At 41.5% G+C, this 20,468-nt stretch overlaps 1 protein-coding gene across 3 annotated transcripts in view; it reads left to right on the top strand.

Annotated features, from left to right (window-relative positions):
- Positions 1-20,468, top strand: part of sipa1l3 (signal-induced proliferation-associated 1 like 3) — a 246,985-nt gene that overhangs the window by 142,197 nt on the left and 84,320 nt on the right. For all 3 annotated transcript variants that reach the window (XM_060856237.1, XM_060856236.1, XM_060856238.1), the window contains exons 3-9: positions 3,133-4,922; positions 7,691-7,821; positions 8,872-9,060; positions 10,387-10,561; positions 11,627-11,730; positions 16,655-16,812; positions 18,498-19,074. In XM_060856237.1, coding sequence (XP_060712220.1) covers positions 3,473-4,922; positions 7,691-7,821; positions 8,872-9,060; positions 10,387-10,561; positions 11,627-11,730; positions 16,655-16,812; positions 18,498-19,074 — 2,784 coding nt within the window. In that variant the 5' untranslated portion in view covers positions 3,133-3,472. The remainder of the gene's footprint in view (positions 1-3,132; positions 4,923-7,690; positions 7,822-8,871; positions 9,061-10,386; positions 10,562-11,626; positions 11,731-16,654; positions 16,813-18,497; positions 19,075-20,468) is intronic.

Here is a 20,468-nt window from a genome sequence, read left to right on the forward strand (position 1 = left end):
ATCAATGACACTCAATAGCTGCTCCTTGAACAAGCTCCACATATCGATTGTGCCCTTCCCTTGAAGCCTACTTTTCCAAGCCACGCATCCTAAATCATGCCTCACCGCATCATAATTTCCCTGCTCCCAGCTATAACTCTTCCTCTGTAGTGCACGCTTATCCCTTTCCATCACTAGAGTAAAAGTCACCGAATTGTGGTCACTGTCCCCAAAGTGCTCACCTACCTCCAATTATAACACTTGGCCTGGTTCTTGTTGGCCTGTCTACATATTGTGTTAGGAAACCCTCCTGCACACATCGGACAAATACCGACCCATCTAACATACTCGAGCTATAGCTTTCCCAGTCAATACCTGGAAAGTTAAAGTCCCCCATAATAACCACCCTATTACTTTCACTCTTCTCCTGAATCATCCTCGCAATCCTTTCTTCTACGTCTCTAGGACTATTAGGAGGCCTGGAGAAAACTCCTAACGGGGTGACCTCACCTTTCCTATTCCTAACCTCAGCCCAAACTACCTCAGACGGCGAGTCTTCATCCATCGTCCTTTCCACTGCTGTAATACTATCCTTGATGAGCAATGCCACACCTCCCCCTCTTTTATTCCCACCCCTGACCCTACTAAAACATTTAAACCCTTGAACCTGCAACAGCCAATCCTGTCCCTGTTCTACCCATGTCTCCGTAATAGCCACAACATCGAAATCCCAGGTACCAACCCACGCTGCAAGTTCACCTTTCGTATATTTCTCACATTGAAGTATACACACTTCAAGCCACCTTCCTGTTTACAGGCACCCTCCTTCAAGATTGATGCCATGTTCCTAACCTCCCTACACTCAAGGCCCTGCACCCTAAAGCTACAGTCCAGGTTCCCATGCCCCTGCAGAGTTAGTTTAAACCCCCCGAAAGAGCACTAGCAAACCTCCCCCCAAGGATACTGGTGCCCCTCAGGTTCAGGTGTAGACCATCCTGTTTGTAGAGGTCCCACCTTCCCCAGAAAGAACCCCAGTTATCCAGACACTGGAATCCCTCCCTCCTTCACCATCCCTGTAGCCACGCATTTAACTGTTCTGTCTCCCTATTCTCTATCATGTGGCACGGGTAACAAACCAGAGACAACAACTGTTTGTTCTGGCTCTTGAGCAGTTCAACACAGTCAAAAGTTCTTCTCTTCCCTTCCCCCTACAGCTGACTTTTCTATTCCTGTTTGAATAAAGAATTCTCAATGAAAGACATAATTTTGAATTGTAGATGAAAGAAACTTGTATTTTAAAAATTAGTTTATATTGTGTGGGCTGCATCAATTAGAAAAGCAAATATTCAGTATTGATTTTTTTTTTACAATAAAGAAAAGACCCATTATTCCATTATTATAGGATTGTAGACAGATGGGAAGAATTGCTGGAATATCCTGTTCCCATACCCCCAATACCTACCCAAACTTTGCACATCATTCATCTCTAACTAAGCACTTAACAAAAGCAAAAAAAACCTGGACGTTGTTCAATAGTGAGAGAGTGATTAATCTGCGGCATTAGTCAAAGGCTCAACTATCAGGCAATAACAATTTCCTACAAGAGAATCTAACTATTTCACTGGAGCATTACTGTCACTGAATGCCCAATGGCAAAACCTTGGGTTTACCATTAGCCAGAAACTCTATTGAATTTGCCACATAAATATTGTGGATATAGGAGGATGTCAGAGTCTGGAATTCTATGCCTGAATTTCCCTGAATTACCAAAGCCTGTCCCAATGTATGAAGCAAAAACTTAGAAATATAATTGTGAATAACCTTTACTCGTTTGGATATTATAGCTCCAAAAACATTCGAGAAGCTAAACGCTATCCACTATACATCTACCTGCTTAATCTGTACCCATCCAGCAAATTAATTATTTATTCATTCCCATTGTCTCAATGGCAGCAGTGCATGCAAGATATACTGCAACAGTTTCTGACAGCACTCTCTACCACCTGGAAGAGAAAAGGCAGCAGGTACATGAGAATAGAATAGAATAGTAATTTATTGTCACTAGTATTTTTACAAAAAATGCAGTGAAAAGAGTTTAAGTCGCCATAAGAGTTTCACCACCTGTAAATTCTCCTCAAACCACATACCATCCTCACATGGAATTTGTGTGGCAGTTCCTTCACTCTTGTACAATGCCGGCGAGTATGCAGACTGGTTCAGGAAGGCAGCCCACCACTCTTAAAGACCGTTTGGAAATCAACAATGTTCATTTCCGAAGAATGAAAGAAGACAGGCCTAGAGCTGAGAACTGTCGTAATAGAACGTTGTAGAGAAAACAAACTGCAACTCCAGGTTAGGTGGAAGGAATGGCCAGGCTAAACTGGGACATGAAAGGATTTTCGTTATACTATATGAACAATGATAGGATTTGTGTGGCTTTGTTTTAGTTAAGTTGCAGTTTGTGAGGGCCAAACCCATCGAGCTGCCCTGCAGGTATGTCCAGACAGAGTACAAGCATTTTACCTTTTATCTAAAAAGGCAATTGCAAGATTAGTTTTCTCAACAAAATTGTACTAGTTTCCTGCAGTACTTCAGTGAAGTAGCATGGTAACTTGGCACCCTTTTTACGTAGTTAAGTTGCCAATTTTTTTTTGAGTGAGTTTGAAACCTTATTCAATTTTGATCAATCAACTCACCTACTCATTAGTGCTTTACCCTTCAATCTGTATCTCTTAAATGTATTCAATCATCTGACTCTTGAATCCATTGTTCTAGTCCATCCACGTTGGTCTTCCCTAGTAATTTGTCTTTCACTTGGATGGTAAGAGTTTGTCCTGATTTTTCCTTGGCATATTTAAATGCTAATGTATTGCTTGGTGAGTGGGAAGTATATTATACTAGCGGACTTTGATGTCCTCCATGCAGAGGAACCTCGACTATCTGAAGGACACGGGCGGGGAGTATTTCGTTTGGTTAATCGAATTCCGGGTAATCAAATGTCGGATAACATAGTTTCGCCAAGCACCAGGACTTTGCAGTCTTGCCGGATAATCCGATATTCAGATAATCGAATGTCAGATAATGGAGCTTCCTCTGTGTGTGGTGGTGTTTTCGGTACAAAATAGTAATTTGTTTTTTCTGTTTTCGTTGCAGAATGACCGTGTTCTCCATCTGACTAAAGTATCAAAGGCAGCTCTTTTATATGTATTGAAACATACAAGGTGTATATTTGGAATTAGAGCTTCATCCCACCACATTATCCCTATTCTGGATGTTCTGCATTAAATAATATAAATGCCGCAAAAGCATTAAGCATGCGGGCACCATGGAATTATAAAAAGAGACTTCAGATCCTGTTTTATTGCAGAGCTGCTACTCATTTACATATTTGTTGAAGTTACTTGTGTTTTAATCTTGACTGAGCAGCTCCCAGTGTAAAGGAAATGACTGGGGCCTTTCTGTTCCTCCCAGTGAGCCAGCGTGTTAATAGACTATGACAAGCTATCGACCTGTTCAAAATGCAAAGGTGGAGGTTGGTGGAATGGTCATAGGTGGAGTGGACTTTCTTGAAGGTACGAACACATGTGATTACTATGCATCTCCATTCAGGGCCCAGAATGGGAACATTTGCTCGCTGGGTGAAAATGTACCCCGTGCAAATTCAACCCCTGCCATGCCAAAAATGGGAGTCCGAGCTCGAATTGCTGACTGGCCCCCAAAACGAGATGTAACAAAAGATGTCGCGAGGGACTTTGGTGGATCAATGGTGGACACTGAACTTACAAGTTTTCATAGTGGGCAATATTGCCTGAACTATGAAAATGCTTCCCATCCCCCTCAGGCCCGAGGCCTGCACCATATACCTCGAGGGAAGTCAAAAGAAGCAGAGTTCCAAGGTTACTGGCCCAGGTCCCCAGCCAAAATGTTTGTTCCATTGAGAGTTCGAAGTAACAGTGAGGTTACTCTCAATGAGCACGATGCAGAAGGAGCCCTAGAGCTTAAAGGAAATGGAATGCTACCCTTGAGGGAATATGGTAGCACTTCATCTATTGATGTGAGTGGCATGTCGTCTGAAAGCTTTTTTGATATGTTGAAAGAGTTCAAAAATGAGAAGATTGATCAACGGAGTTCAGTACCAGAGAACCTCAAGAAGCTCCTACGGGCTGATGTAAGCATGGCCTCCAACCTGAATCTAGCAGGTAACAGCAAGACTGATGACAGTCAAAGTGAATCATCTCAGAGAGACGAACCCAAGAGCACAGGCAAGGATCGAGAGAAATCACGTAAAAAGCAGTCTCGGAATGAAAGTGGTGAATCGATCTTGAAGAAACTGCGCAGCAACAAAAGTGAGCATGAATCTGGGAGATCCAGCTCGGACAATGAAGACAATAAGTCCCAGGATAGCAATAAGCCATGGGTTTGTCAAAAGAGCTTTGCCCATTTTGATGTGCAGAGTATACTATTTGATCTCAATGAAGTGGTGAGCAACAGGAACTATGTACCATACCGGAGAAACACCACAACTGGTGCCTCAGCTGCATCAGCTGCTTCACTTGCTGTGTCTCGGTCTCATGCTCTGGGAGGACAGGATTCTGGCTTCACTAGCACTGAGGAGGTGAACGGCAAAGAGAATCTGGAGCCAGATCTCGGTGACAGCAATTGCAACGATCTGCTCCTAAACTGCCCTCATTTCCGCAATGAAACGGGTGGGACCTGTGAGCATAATATCAGCTTATCAAAGGCAAGTATGAATGCAGGCCTGGGTCTCGGTTGTGATGGTGGATTTCCAAAGGTGGTTTGGAACCCATACTGCACAAATGCAAGTGTTTCTGAACTCGAGGTCCCAAAAGAGAGGCAACTCCGCCAGGAAAGACTGAAACAATTCAGCATCGAGCATGTGGATCGGGGAGCCAAATATTATCAGGATTACTTCCATGGGAAAGGTATAGTAACTAATCAAAATGGTCCTTAATCCTTACAGATCTTAAACCTTGCCAGATATCTTGTTGGAGTGCCATGCATTCAGAGGCATCCTCCATTTTCTCATATCAAATTGTCATTGGAGTTGAATCTACAATCCTCTAATAATGCTTGCCACTTATTGATGGCACGTTTACCATTCAATCCTCTCTCGGTTCCACAAAAATGAATAATTAGGGATCCAGTTGAGATCAGATTTGTAACCATCTATATACTCCCTATTGAGAAGTTTAAAACCATTCTGTCCAGATCTTGGCAGCGATCAAAGGACACTATTTCTTCTTTTTGAGGACTGTGGTAATACTTGATCCATCTGCATTCATGGAATGTCATCTGAAGGTTTGTTTTAATATGATGAGTACTGGTCACTTAACCTGAACCAGTTATATGACTTTGTTTTTATTCCTTTCAGAGGCTTGCTTAGCTGCTAAGTGCGCTTGGTATTTTTGCCCTCACACAGTCTCCATCAATTCTGGGATCAGTAGTCTAAAGCAGTTTTTAGCAGTATCCCTACCTCCTCAAGCTCCAATTAATCAAACTTTTATAGCCCCAAAAAATTCTGTCTCATGTAGAGTCCCACACACCGCTTGCACCTGTCCTCTGCCAATTCTATTACATCCTTTTACTTTGACAACCTCAAAAAAAAAAGTCAATAGCACAACAGAAGGCCATTTGCCCTGCCATATCTGTGTAAGTCAGAAACAAGCAAGCAAACCTAATCTCGTTTTTCACCACCTGCTCTATAGCTTAAAGCACGTCAAGTACTTTTTAAAATGTCATGAGCCTCTGCCATGGCATCGGTCACACATGAACTTGAAACAGCTTGTTTAATTTGAAATATTGATCACCGAAACATTCAACGACATGATTGTAACCCAGAGGCAGCCTTATTTAGGATTCTGAAAATGGTGAGGCTCTCTTGACACCCAATAGACCTGATAGTGTTCTAATTTAGTTTTAAAATCTTGTAAACAAATGTTGGGGGTGCATACTAGCCATCTACATTTGCTTTTCTGTTGTTGCAGGTTCTTCAATGCAGAAGTTAAGTAGTTTTTCTTTTAAATTGACTTGCTCCTCATGCTTTTTTTTAGTTTCCTCACATCTTTCCCCTTTCTGTATTGGGAGGAAAACATGGGAAGGATTAACAGAATTACCATATCATTAAGTAAATCGTGCCCCCATTCCCTAGTTTTAAGGTTTGCAGCAAGTAACAATGTAATTAATGTTCTGCTATTGACCAATATCTCAACAGATACTGGTTGTTCTGCATCGTAAATGATCCAAACTCCCAACCTTTCTTGACTTTGTGCCCTCGCGTTGGCTATAAATGTGTTTGTCTTTTCCATATTGATTGCAATGTCTGAATATTTTGCTGTAGTAAATACAGCTGTAGGCAGTGGTTCAGGTCAGTGTAAATTACTGCATCCTGCCAAGTGTGATGAACCATGATTCCAGTCCATTGCTGCTATCCTACAGTCGATTTCATTGAGCTCACTGGCAGTGACCTTTTCTCCTGCAACCTCTGGTCATGTTACTGCTGTTTTATTCCCACCATCCTTTTCCTGACTTTTGCTTCACCCTTGGTCCACATTAAATTACATCAATTCTCTTCAAACTACAATGGTGAAACAAAATTTAAACCTTTGTAAATTGCTATTTTGTAGCAGTAGTTGCTTAACTTATGTGAGCAACAAGATTTTAGGTACCCTTTCTATTCAATGCATTATTTTAACCACGGCCAATTCACCCTAACTGCACATATTTGGACTATGGGAGGAAACCAGAACACCCAGAGGAAGCCCACGCAGTCATGGTGAGAATGTACAAACTCCACATAGACAGTCATCCAAGATTGGAATCAAACCGGGTCCCTGGAACTTTGAGGCAGCAGTGTGAACCACTGTTTAGTAGTACACTGTTTAGATGCACTGCAGAAATTCACCTCAGCAGTAAACCCACTTATTTCGGATTCCAAACCCACAATCACTTCCATCTAGAAGGACAAGGGCAGCGTATACATGGAACACCAGCCCCTGCAAATTCCTTTCCAAATCACTCACCATCTTGATTTGGAAATATACTGCTGCTCCTTCATTGCTGCAGGGTCAGGATTCTAGAATTCCCTTCCCAATGGCGTTGTGGGTCAAACCGCAGTATGTGGGCTGCATTGGTTAAGAAAGGGCTCATAACCACCTCACAAAGGCAACTTGGAATGGGCAGTTAATGCTAGCCCAGCCTGCATCCCACAACATGAATAGCTTTTTTACAAAAAGTGAATATTCTGCAATGTCCAGACTCATCCATGAAGAATGGCCGCCTCAGCAGGTGGCAGTGTACTAGCATAGGGACCAGCTGGCTTTGTATTTTGAAGTAAAGTTCTTACTCTGAAAAGGTGAAGAGAGAGAGTAACTTTGATGAAGACATTTAGGATTCTTGTAACTTGAATATTTGAAGTCATTTGAGTTTTTAAAACTTGGAATATACATTTTGGTAAAGTTGTTAGTAGCCCTGTGATTTCCAAAACCAGATAAGTTTAAAATATTTTACTGCCGTCTCGACCAAAGAGAAATTTTTAAAAGAAGTAACATCAAAAATAGTCCTGTTTCCTCCTTTCCGTCTTCCTGGCATCTACGCAGCAATAAACTATTTGGACTCCCGCTCCCTCATCACAATGGAAATGTTTTAAAATGTCCAGTCATTGAGTTCACTGCTCTGAACCTTTCGCTCTTAGAACACTGGAATTATTTTGGAGTGGATGAAAAGCTGGGCCCAGTGGCAGTGAGCATCAAGAGGGAAAAACTGGAGGACAGCAAAGAGCATGGACTCCAGTACGTCTACCGAATAATCTTCAGGACAAGTGAGGTGAGTATTTGATCACATCCTAACATTTGACTGAGTATTTGGCATTAAGAAGCCTCGGCAAACCTGGAGTCAATAGAAATAGGGGAGAACTCACTGCTGATTGGAGTCCTATCAAAGGAAAATGTGATTGGATTGTTCTTCAGTCCCTGCACATCACTGCAGGAGTTCCTCAGTGTCACGTTTTAGGCCCAACCATCTTTAGCTATCACATTAATGAGCTTCTCTCATCATTAAATCATTGTAGGTGGGTTTGCTAATGATTATACAAATGTTCAGCAGCATTTGTAACTCAAATACTGAAGCAGCATGTGCCCACATATAGCAAGATTTGACCAACATCCAGGCCTGGGCTGATAAGTTACATAACATTTGTTGCCTGGCACTTGTGTGGCAATGACCATCTTCTGTTGATGTCACCCCACACCCCACAAACTAATTCACCAGCCCCTCCTTAACAAAGGGGTGATGACATAGTTTGGGAGATGTTATCAAAAAAAACCTTCATCAGGTGCAACATTCCACCTTGTAACTGGAACATTCAGCAGCTGTGTTTGGACCAGTGGTGGAAGGAGTGCATGTTCAGAGTGGGGAACCAATCAAGAGGATCACTTTTTGTGCTGGACTGTGCTACATTTTGACTGTATTGTTGTTGTAGACACCGGATAGATTCAGTAGTGATGTGCACGTGATGTAAAGGAAAAGTGTCCATCAGTGAAATGTTTTCAGCTTGACATGATGTTGTCAAAAGATCAGAACAAGCCATTCATGCCAAAGCCTATTGCCTAGCCCAATATAAATTGTTGCTGGCAGATATGGGAGAGTTCAGGTTGAGTCCTTCCAGCTGATCAGTCACACCGCTTCAGAAGTAGCTCTGTTGCCTCTGTCAGTATGATTGTTTTTATTGAAGTCATCAGGTTGTCTGTGATAGCAGGCTTTCCTTCGAGCCAGCACTGTAAAGTGACGTGTTTATGAACACTTCTTTTAAAAAAATTGGCATTTTTTTTACAACTTGGCTGAACTGCATGAAAATATGAAAATTTAATTTTGCAGCTCATTACACTAAGAGGAGCAATCCTGGAGGATGCGGTTCCGTCAACATCAAAACATGGTACAGTGCGAGGGCTCCTGCTGAAAGAGGTATTGGAATCTGTTATACCAGAACTGAACATTCAGTGTCTGCGGCTGGCTTTCAGCACTGTAAAAGTGACACAGCAGCTGCTAAAACTGGATGAACAAGGGGTGAGTTGAAATCTCTTTGGGATATTAATATCCTTGTGTCGATCGCAGTGTCACAACGGGATCAATTCATTACATGGAATAGGCTACTCTGACTGCAACCTTACAGGCACCCTCTTTCCTTCATCAGTTACCATCAGACATTCATCAACAATGCACAACTTACCAGGGAGTTCATTAAGTGCCTATAAATCAAATTACAGAGTTTGAAATTGAGGGAATAATGTTTCTACATGTCTAATCCTCATTTGTCTTCTGAAAGCCCTTGTGTGGCTGGTAACGATGTATGGCTGTGACAGCTGGCCCATAAAGAGTGATGAGGTTTGGATAAGACTCTTTGAAATTAAAGGATTCAGACAGATTTTATGCATGTCATGGGCTGCCAAATGGATAAATAAGTGGGTCCTTGAAAAGACAGCTGTTAATAGGAGCATTGTTTTTGAGGAAGTGAAATGGGAGAGCTTGTGTATTTTGGGCATGTGGCATACAAGAGGAGACTGTTTGAAAGCAGAGGTTACTCAAAGCAGAATACCTGGAAAAGGTGCTCAAGGAGGACCTAAGATGACATAGATGAACAATATCGAAGCGTAAGCTGGCCCCTTTTCAGGACAAGCAGTGAAGGCAGAGGAGAACAGAACTCTGTGGAGGAAGGTTATTTGTAGAATTGCCAACCCTCTGAAAGAGAATGGATGAAAGACCAGATATTCTCATGCTAGGAATGAACAGTTAATTTATAAAAAGGGATTCCTTGCATTGCCTGACTTCTGTTATTTGTTCACTCTTGATCATTAGTGGGAAGCTAATCTAGTTTCTATTCTACTGGTCAGCATCCTTTCATCTCAGGAAACTTATTGACATGTGCAGCGAATCAATCCTTTAGGGATGAGGTAGCTTCAAATGGCACATTTTTTTTTTGTTGATGGCCCGAGAGGCAGGTTCCACCAGCCATGCGACACATGGCATGGTTATATAGGTGTCATTGTGCTTGCTTTCACTGTTTTTGCTCCTGGTGCTGAGCCACTGCTGGTCATCGTGGTGTACAGTGGCCAACAGGTGATGTCCTGGTTTTCTCTGTCCGCTTTCAGCTTTGTTAACTTCCTGATATTGGCAGCATCGCTCCAGTGAAATGGATTCCAACTTAGGCATTTGTGGTTGGCTCATGCATAAGGCTGGAAATGCAAAGCCCGCTTATGTCCTCAGTTACAGATGGTGTTTGGGGATTGTGCAGAGCAGCAGACGATGAAGGTGATTAGTTGGCTCATGTGGGGAGTTGGAGAACATTGAAATTGGGAACTGTCTTTTATATTTGGTGATTGTTATGCTTTGCAGCTCAGCAGAAAGCATAAAGTCGGTATTCTGTACTGTATGGCTGGCCAGGGCACTGAGGAGGAGATGTACAACAATGAAGAAGCAGGCCCTGCATTTGAGGAATTCCTGGAGCAGCTAGGAGAAAAAGTGCTTCTTAAGGGCTTTACAAAATATGCAGCTCAACTGGACACAAAAAGTAAGTATTTTGCTTTTTAATTGTTACAAACTCTCAATCAGTGTCTGAAATTTGTGGAGTGAAAATTAGTATGTTGCAAACAAAACTGCAAATGATGGAAACTGAAATAGTCAGCCGATGCTAGGAGTGTCCAGGGGTTTCAGCCTTTTGTCAAGAGATTAAGACATAGACTGTGGGCAGAACTGGATAATAATGTGAAAGTCTTGGTTCTCTTATCTGAGAGGAAGATATAGTGGTATTGGAGGCAGTCCATAGCCGATTGCAGGATTGATCCCAGGTATGGAGGGATTTTCTTATACGGAGGTTGAGTAGGTTGAACCTATGCTAATTGGAGTTCAGAAGAATGGCCTTATTGAAACATGTAAGATTTTTTTAGGGATAGGTATAGAGTGGTTGTGGTCCCCTTGTCTATGACCAGAGGGCCTAACCTGAGTAACGGGAACCACTTCAGACTGATGAGGAGGAACTCCTTCACTGACGCTAGTGCATCTGTAGAGAGGGCTGCAGAGAGGGCTGTAGGGACCTGGTCATTTTAAATCCATTCAAAGTAGAGAGAGATTTTTAATTAGTAAAGGAATCAAGGGTCACTCAGGATAAGGTCGGAAAGTGGAGTTGAAGGTCATGAGATCAGCTATAGTCTCATTGATGCAGCAGACCTGATGGACCCAATGGCCTGTTTTTGCTTTTACATCTTGTGGAAGTTGAGAGTTCAGCTTTTTTTTTTTGCTTTTGGCATTTGGAGTCGAGGTTGACATGAAAATGTTTTAAGACTTGAGATTGTTCTTGTTGCATGAAATGTACTTAATTAGGGTATGAGTGGGAATTTTATTGAAAAGCTAGAAGAGAGAAAAGATTATTTTGGCAAGCAGGGAGGAGATAATGCTGAAACGAATGGTGCATGACCTAGAGGGGCTCACATCTGGCAGAATTCTGATGACCGGTCGCATCCTAAAAGTCAGTCCACCTTTTTTCTTTTTACCAAGATTTGTGTGTTTCTGTTTTTGCCTGTTTTTAGTACTAGTGATGTCATGGTTTATGTGATGTTAAAACATTTTCTATTCACAGCTGACTCGACTGGTACGCACTCTTTGTACACAACTTACCAGGACTATGAGATCATGTTCCACGTGTCCACCATGCTTCCATATACCCCCAACAATCGGCAGCAGGTGGGTACCGTCTGCTGGGCTTTCTTCACTAAACCATGAGCTGACCTTTCTTTATCATCTTAATCGACTTTCCTGTAAGCCATTAAACACGGGGCTTTGGGTGAAAATGTCTGAAAAGTCCCTTTTCACACAGATTAAAATGTAACTAATCAGATAGTCTTCTATGTCTAATTAGTTAAGTGTTCTAAGTTCGAAAATTAACTTGCTAATGTTTTTACCCCCTATCTTTTTAATTTTTCGTCCTCTGCTCCTTTGAGATATTGACTGATTTGTGTTGGCATAAGATTAAAATTAAATGGGTGGGAGGTGCCCACATCTTGAACGCATCACTCAAGTGTGTTCTTGCCTGTTTCTCACATGTACTGCTCAGTTTTGCATCACGTTTTCAGACATTAGCACCAACTGGTTCAGGAAAAGTGGAAGGATTGAAGTTTGGCACATTGGGTGAGAGAGCCATTGAAGATAGAAATCCCCTCCCCACAGCTCTCCCACCATAAAACATTACACATTTCTGACTCTTAAAATTGTCTGATAGTATTACCAAAGGGAAATATTCCAATTCCCTCCACTTTCATCTCTCATACATTGCCCTATGTTTAAAAAAAAGTCATACAGCATGGAAACAGACCCTTTGGTTCAAGTTGTCCATGCTTACCAAGTTTCCCAAACTAACCTAGTCAAGTTTGCCTACATTTGGCCCATATCGCTCTTAAACATTTCGTATTCATGCACCTGTCCAAGTATCTTTTACATTTTGGGACTGTACCTGCACCATTTCCTCGAGCAATTCATTCATACAAACCTCCCTGCTGGGGGTCCCTTCTAAATCTTTCTCCTCTCAACTTTAAACCTATGCCCTCTAGTTTTGAACTCTTCCACCCTAGGGAAAAGACCTTTGCAATTCACCTTATCTATGCCCCTCATGATTTTATAAACCTCTATAAGGTCACACCTCAGCCTCCTAAAGTGTAGCAAAGAGTCCCAACTTATCCAACCTCTCCTTACAGCTCCACACCTGCCGGTCCCAATAACATGTAAGTCATTTCTACGCCCTCTCTAATTTAATAATTGCAACCAGAACCCCACACTACTCCAAAATGGCTGAGGTTAGTAGAGCATAGAACATTACAGCGCAATATAGACCCTTCGGCCCTCGATGTCGCACTGACCTGTGAAACTAATCTGAAGCCCGTTTAACGTAAGTTATTCCATTTTCATTCATATGTTTATTCAATGAAGGCTATCTGTTTACATTTTTTTGGTCACGTTTGCTGCTTGCTCAAGTATTCTGGTTCTCATTTACCTCTGCAGAGTTCATTGTGATTTTTCTGCTTCAATAGCCATTGCATTACATTGATCAAGTCTGCAGATATTGCAGACTTGTTCTAACAAGCATATAGAAAAGTAAAATCTGAAATATAAAGGAACTACCTTTCTTCCAACCAACCATAATGCCAGTGCTTAGCTACAGATTTTGTGGTTATAGTTTGTATCTCACTGTGGTACTGAATGATTTGAGCTGCTGATAAGTGATGTCCAAAATCTTGGAATATGTGGTACATTTCTGTATCTGAGTATATGGGGAAACAAGTGACAAAAGAGATGGTTTCAACTAACGTACAATTAACCTGTGAGCTCCAGAACTATTGATGTTGAGCTCTTCCTGACATTGTTCAATTGCTAAGTTCCGCAATTGAGCTGGAACTATTCTATTTTTCCTTAGTAAAAACGAACATCACTATTCACTTTGAGAGATTAAATAGGTGGGAAGGTAGATTTTGTTTTCAGCCTGATGTAAAAACTGTATTTTTTATTTGCTTATATTTGATTTCAAACTTAAATGAGAAAACAACTGTTTTAAAAACCTAGGGTTGTTGAAGGATTACTGCGGGTTTTGAAAGTGAGGAACACGATACTCATTGTAAGCACTGTTTACACAGTGCTTCAAATAGCAGTCGATGGTTTGCAGATGAGCCAGAGCCCTGGGCTGTGTAGAAATGGAGATTTCGGTGGCTGGAGACTAGTGACTATTTTTTTATCACAAAAACCGGCCTTCTAGTGGCTGTGATTTGTTTCTCGATAGCTGAACAGTTTGGAGCTGTGAATGATATGGGAAGAAGTCAGCACACTGCCCACAGACTCAGGAGCTGTCCCTGTCCTCTACAGGGAAAAAATAACTGAAACTGGTTTTCTTCAAATTTAGTTTTCCTCCAGCTGCTCCAAACTGTGACTTATTAATTAATAAGTTCGAGACTTCTGTGTAAGTGTGAACCAGTTACATTGTGCCTCTTGCAAACGAGTGAAAGCATCCGGAGAAGGAAGATTGAGAAGCAACATTCTGGTCAACACAAGATTCATCTCAGTTAATCCTGCGAACAGGGACTACTGAACTGCTGTCACAGTCCTACCCTCTGTCTTTTTTGCCTCCCTCTGCCTTTGTGAGTGGAAGAGTTTATAAGGAAGTTGGAGCTTTAGTTGGTAGAATTCTATGACATATGACAATTCATAACTGTTTAACTAATTAAATAGTAATTTGTGTTAAGTAAATAAGCCTGATCCATGCTTTCTGTCAACCAGAGTTTTAAAAAAAGGTAAATTGGGGAATTCTGCATATTTAAAAAAAATCTTTATTGTAACTTCTGTAACAATTCCCTGAATAGTGGGGCTTAATTTCCAATGTGCTAATGCAGTGCAGTGGAACACTGACTTGACCAGAAAATAGCCTGAAAAAAAGTCACAATTTCATTCTTATTGACCAAGAAGATTATGACATTGCTATTTATTTACCATAAACTCTTCAAACTGTTTAAGCAGAACGGTATAAGTTGCCAGTTATGCTGTCAATCCTGCTGTGTTTTATAAGCCACACTTTTATAGCAATTGATTTGCCTGTACTTTATCTGTAATTGGAATTGATCCAGTCCTAATGTTAGAAAGAGTAATCTTTTCAATAATGTAGTTAAAAATCTATTTATGAGCATTGGGTCAAATTAATTGCTTAAATGGTATTGCATTATTCAGGGTAACTTTAGGTTAAAGCTGGATGAATCGTAATAAGCTCTATTTTAATGGCTCCCTGACCTATCACCTCCATCCCCACCCCCCCATTCACTTATTGTACTCTTTGCTACCTTCTCTCCAGGTCTCTCTCTCTGTCTCTCTCTCTCTCTCTGTCTCTCTCTCTCTCTCTGTCTCTCTCTCTCTCTCTGTCTCTCTCTCTCTCTCTGTCTCTCTCTCTCTCTCTCTCTCTCTCTCTCTCTCTCTCTCTCTCTCTCTCTCTCTCAATGAGTTACACTTGGACCTAGAATGTCTTGAACATTCGAAAATCATTCGAGGTTTATAGAATCCCTGCAGTGTGGATACAGGCCATTCAGTCCAACAAGTCCACACCAAATCTCTGAACAGCATCCCATCCATACTCACCCCCCAACCCTATCCCTGTAACCCTGCATTTCCCATAGCTAATCCCCCTAATCTACACATCCCTGAACACTGGGTGGTTTAGCATGTCCAATCCTCCTAACCTGCACATCTTTGGATCATGGGGGGAAACCAGAGAATCCGGAGGAAACCCGTGCAGACACTTGGAGAATTGCAAAGTCCACGTAGACAGTCACCAGAGGCTGGAGTTGAACCAGCGTCCTTGGCATTGTGAGGCAGTGGTACGAACCACTGTGCCACTGCGACCAAAAATATTTCAACTAGGAAAGCTTTAAATTGTTTTCTTCATATACTTTATTTCCAGTGACTAGAAGTCAATAACCAGAGGGCAAAAGAATGAGAGGATATGAGGAGAAAACCTTTTAACATTACAAGTGGTTGGGATTTGGAATTCTTAGCCTATTCAGTTGGTGGAAACAGAATGTAAAGGAAATAGAACAATATCTGAAAACATTGAAACAATGTGGAGCAAAAGCAGGGGAGTAGGACTAATTAGAATTACTGGCTCTTAGAAAAAACAGACTCCATGAATTCAATGGCCTCATTCAGTGCTTTATTATCCATTGTTGTGTGCTTAAATCAATAGAGGCACTATTTGTGTTTTATTGGGAATACTAGTACTTCCTCTAGCCTGATGTTCCTAATCTTTTCTAAAGTGTAGTTCTTGGGACCCGAGCACCCTGACAGAGTAGAAACTCCCCACAGAGTCGATGAGAGTCCAAAGATCAAGTAGGTTTGGGCTTGTTAAGGATACTCCAGTTGGGGCGTCAGTTGAGAAATTAGAGTTGACATCTGTGGCTCCTGGATTAAGGAGCAGAGTCAGCTGGAAGTACCTGATTGCTGTTAACCGGCTATCAGGCTTTGTCGTGCATGGTCAGGACACCAGTGAAGCCCCAAATAAATGGCCACTTGGATAGGATATGACCTTGACTACAAAATGGACTTAGTCACTACCTTCAAGGTAGGAGATGCATTCAGTAAAAGTTGCCATTGTCCCAGAGGGCGTCTCTAACTCTGTCTGTATCGCAATCTCTATCTCTAATGCTCTCTACCGTTTGTTCTCTACCACTCTGGCTCTCTCATTAGAAACTTACTGGTAGTGAGCTTAACCCTGAAGGCCACTATGCCTCAGGCAAGGTTGAGAAGGCTGGACCTTCATCGTATTCTTCACGATTGGCATCACTACACAGCAACCTAACCATCCAACTAACTGACCTAACTGACCCCATGAAATCGGTAAAACGTGAATGAAGGAAGTTATTTACATTTTGGTAAATGTTTGGATGGCCATCTAAAAATGGGTAGAACTTTTTCTGCTTGTACCTGAGATTTTACACATTAATAGTGATGCTGCGTTTGCAATTTTGCTAGTTTGTTTTTGACACTGAATTTGAATGGCAAACTGTGTAGAGAATATCTGCAAAGTGAGCAATTTGCAGCCAGACGTTTGGTGACTTGACTTAACATGTGTTTGTGTTCACAGCTCCTCAGGAAACGGCACATTGGCAACGACATTGTTACCATCATTTTTCAGGAACCTGGGGCACTGCCATTCACACCAAAGACTGTACGCTCTCATTTTCAGCATGTGTTTGTCATTGTAAGGGTCCATAATCCATGTACTGAGAATGTGTGTTACAGGTGAGTCCTTCTCCAGGGTAGCAAAAGTCTTTACATTTGTTGGCTCCTTTCAAACTTCAGGACATCAGGTGTAGACACTGACATACTTTTTGAAGTGTAATCTCGACTATAATGTAAGCAATATATTATACAATTTGTACACGCAAAAAAGGTCCCAAAATGAGTTTTTTGTTGAATTATGTATGTTGCCCAAGTCAACACAGCAGAACTCCCCCTACTGTCGTTTGAATTATTTTGACAGAAACCTTAATGCCAATATGGGAAAGCAGTAGGGAGCTCTGTTTAAAAAGATGACAAATCAAATAACGCAGCACTTCTGAAGAACTTAACTAGAGTGTTGCCCAAGATTTTGTGCTCCTATCTCTAGAGTGGGATTTCAACTCACTGCTGCTTGACTCTGAGGTAGGAGTGCCTCCCACTGAGCCACAAATGAGAACCTGTTACTGACAAGTGTGTCTCTCCTCACGTGAGAATGATAGCTTCGAAATGAAAGGGCAAATGATGGAATTATAAGGCAGGTCAGTAGTATTTGAAAAGAGAAAAATGAAAAATTATGAAACTTTAATCTGCTTGTTTGAGGTATGGATAGATTTGTGTATCTCCATAGTTTTACTCAACTCTGATAAAATGAACATTGAGTATGTTTATTTTAGAAAGGTACAGTACCACATTATGTAAAGTTATAAGTAATTTTTGATGTCTCTCTTTTGAGAACAGTGTTGAGGAATAGCATATATCTGTACAATGTCTGACAGAGTGCAATGAGGAATCTTGGAATAATCAAACCTTGCAGCACAGAAGGAGACTGTGTTCGGCTCATTGTCTGTGCTGACTTTTTGTAAGAACCATAATGTTTAGCCCTACATTTCAGATTTTCTTTTGTCCATGATGCAGTTGGACCTTTTTCTCAATTACCTGACCAACTCAGTTTTTAAAAAAGAATACAATTCTTTCTGGTATTCTACTCTAACTTAGCTAATGTCAGCTGGAGTAACAACGTGGGTCTTTCAATAGGACCTGGGGCCTTTCCACCCTGGGACTCAACAGCAGCTGCTTGATACATAGTTACCCCCATTTAAAGTCAGAGAGCTGTACAGCATGGAAACAGACCCTTTGGTCCAACTCATCCATGCCAACCAGAGATCCCACATTAATCTAGCCCATTTGTCAGCACTTGGCCCATATTCCTCTAAACCCTTCCTATTCATATACCTATCTAGATGCCTTTTAAATGTTGTAATTGTACCAGCCTCCACCACTTCCTCTGGCAGCTCATTCCATACACACACCACCTTCTGCATGGAAAAAGTTGCCCCTGGTCCATTTTAAATCTTCCCCTCTCACCTTAAATCTATGCCCACTAGCTTTGGACTCAGATACTCTGGCGAAAAGACTAATACATTCACCCTTTCTATGCCATTCATGATTTTATTAACTTCCATAAGATCACACCTCAGCCTCTGAAGCTGCAGGGACAGAATAACTTGTCTATGATGCCTATTCCAATGGTCAAAAGATACTTGAAAGTCTAAGAAAATTCAGAAGGCATCATGCGAAAGGGCATGCTTGATACTAGAGGATTGGGGAACTGTCCAATTAGGAATCGACATATTCTGTTGAGGAATTGCAAATATGGGAGAAAAATTGATTATGTTAAGATTTTTTGGAATGTTTTATTCCAACAGCGTGGCAGTGACCAGGTCCAAGGATGTCCCACTCTTCGGGCCACCCATTCCAGATGGCTTCTCTTTCAGCAAATCCGATGTTTTCCGAGACTTTCTGCTGGCCAAGGTCATCAATGGAGAGAACGCAGCGCACAAATCGGAGAAGTTCCACGCTATGGCAACTCGGACGCGGCATGAATACTTGAAGGACCTGGCGGAAAATAGTGTCACAAACACACCCGTGGAATCCGCTGGAAAATTTAACCTCATTTTGTTGACCACCAAAAAGAAGGAGAAAACGAAGCCCCGTGTGGGGGCTGAACTGTACAGTGCTGGGGCGATTACATGGCGGGTTTACGCACAGGATTACAGCCAGGGAGTTGAGGTGGAGTGCATTCTAGGCATCTCGAATGAATTTGTGGTGGTTATTGAGCAAGGAACCAAGGAGGTGATGTTCAACTGCTTTAGTGGGGATGTAATAGGCTGGACTCCCGATGCATCCACGCTTAAAATTTTCCATGGGAGAGGTGACTACATATTTGTGCGAATGTTAGAGGAGAATGTGGATGACATTAAGGAAATTGTTCAAAGATTAAAGGTAAGTGAACGACAACCTGTTAACAATGTGTTGTGCGAGTACCTAACAAAATATCCCATGGTGCTTCACAAGAACGTTATAAAACAATTTGACATTGAGCTGCTTATGATATTGGGGAAGATGACCAAAACCTTTGGATACAAGACTGAAGTCTCAAAAGGTTTTTTTGAAAAAGAAAAGCAAGGTTAAGTGAACAGGAAGGGAGCTCCAGAGCTTACGATCCAGGCAACTGAAAGTACTGCCAAGAGGTGAGGAGCTAAAATCGGGGATCGTTAATAGGCCAGAATTAAGAGCGCAGATATCTTTAACTGTGGGGGTTCATAGAAATTGGAGATTGAGAAGGGCAAGGCTGAGGGATTGGAAAACCAGGATGAAAATTGTAAAATCGAGGCATTGCATAACTGGGAGCCAAAGTAGATCAGTGCACTGGGTGAACAAAACCTGCTGGCAATTGGGTGCATGAGCAGCAGAGTTGAACATCACCTTGAGTATATGGAGGAAAGAACTTAACATCCAGCTGCATTAAATTATTCAAATCTCGAGGTAACGAAGACATCATTGCAGCAGCAAATAAGCTGTTGCAGGGGTGGTGTCTGACAGCCTTGGAGTGGATGTTAAAATGTTTTGAAAACTTTATCCTGGTGTGAAATATGATGCTCCTCACCCTGAGTTTGGCTCACAGCTTGGGCCTTTGATTAGACTTGGAAATTTCCCACTCCCTCTGGCTCTACTCTAAGCTGTATTTGGTCCCTTCTTGTTTCAGATGTACTTGGGCCATACTATTAATTGGCCCATGAGGGAAGAGGAATTCTTAATTATTTCCTTAAGATGTAGAGAAGAATTTAATAACTCGAAAGTGTTCCTTTAAATAGGCTTGAAATAGCCTGCCAGTGAACAATGAACATCAATATGTTGTTGTCAAAAATTAAAGTTCTTGTCTGATGCAGATTGGCTGACTGCTTTGAATCTCCTCATAGCAGAGTTTTTCTTGTATTTTATGACCTGGTTAATCTTACTGGAAAATTTCCATTTCAGCTGAGCTTTTGAAATGACCATTAATTGCACCTGATCTTGACAACCACGTGCATTTGGCTGAATGCAGAGCAAGTTCTTTTTGTCAAAGCCTTTCCTTGTCCTTCAAATATTTTAATTGTAGTTGTACAGGTTGTTATTTCTTTTAAATCTTTTGAGGTTTAAGAATAGGCATATTTTCAAATGCATTCAGTGAGAAGTAAATAAAAGTACACTCAGTCTCTGATCCAAGCCATTCAGATTTTGGAATTTGCCAGATTTCAGATCTAGCCTTGAAAACAGCATTTGGGTCAGGTGCAGTCAAGGATCGCTTGGTGTGGGGGAATAGACAGTGTAGAGTAGGTTAGATTAGATTAGATTCC

This window comes from Hemiscyllium ocellatum, chromosome 47 (genome assembly GCF_020745735.1).
Source record: "Hemiscyllium ocellatum isolate sHemOce1 chromosome 47, sHemOce1.pat.X.cur, whole genome shotgun sequence".
Lineage (NCBI taxonomy): Eukaryota > Metazoa > Chordata > Chondrichthyes > Orectolobiformes > Hemiscylliidae > Hemiscyllium > Hemiscyllium ocellatum.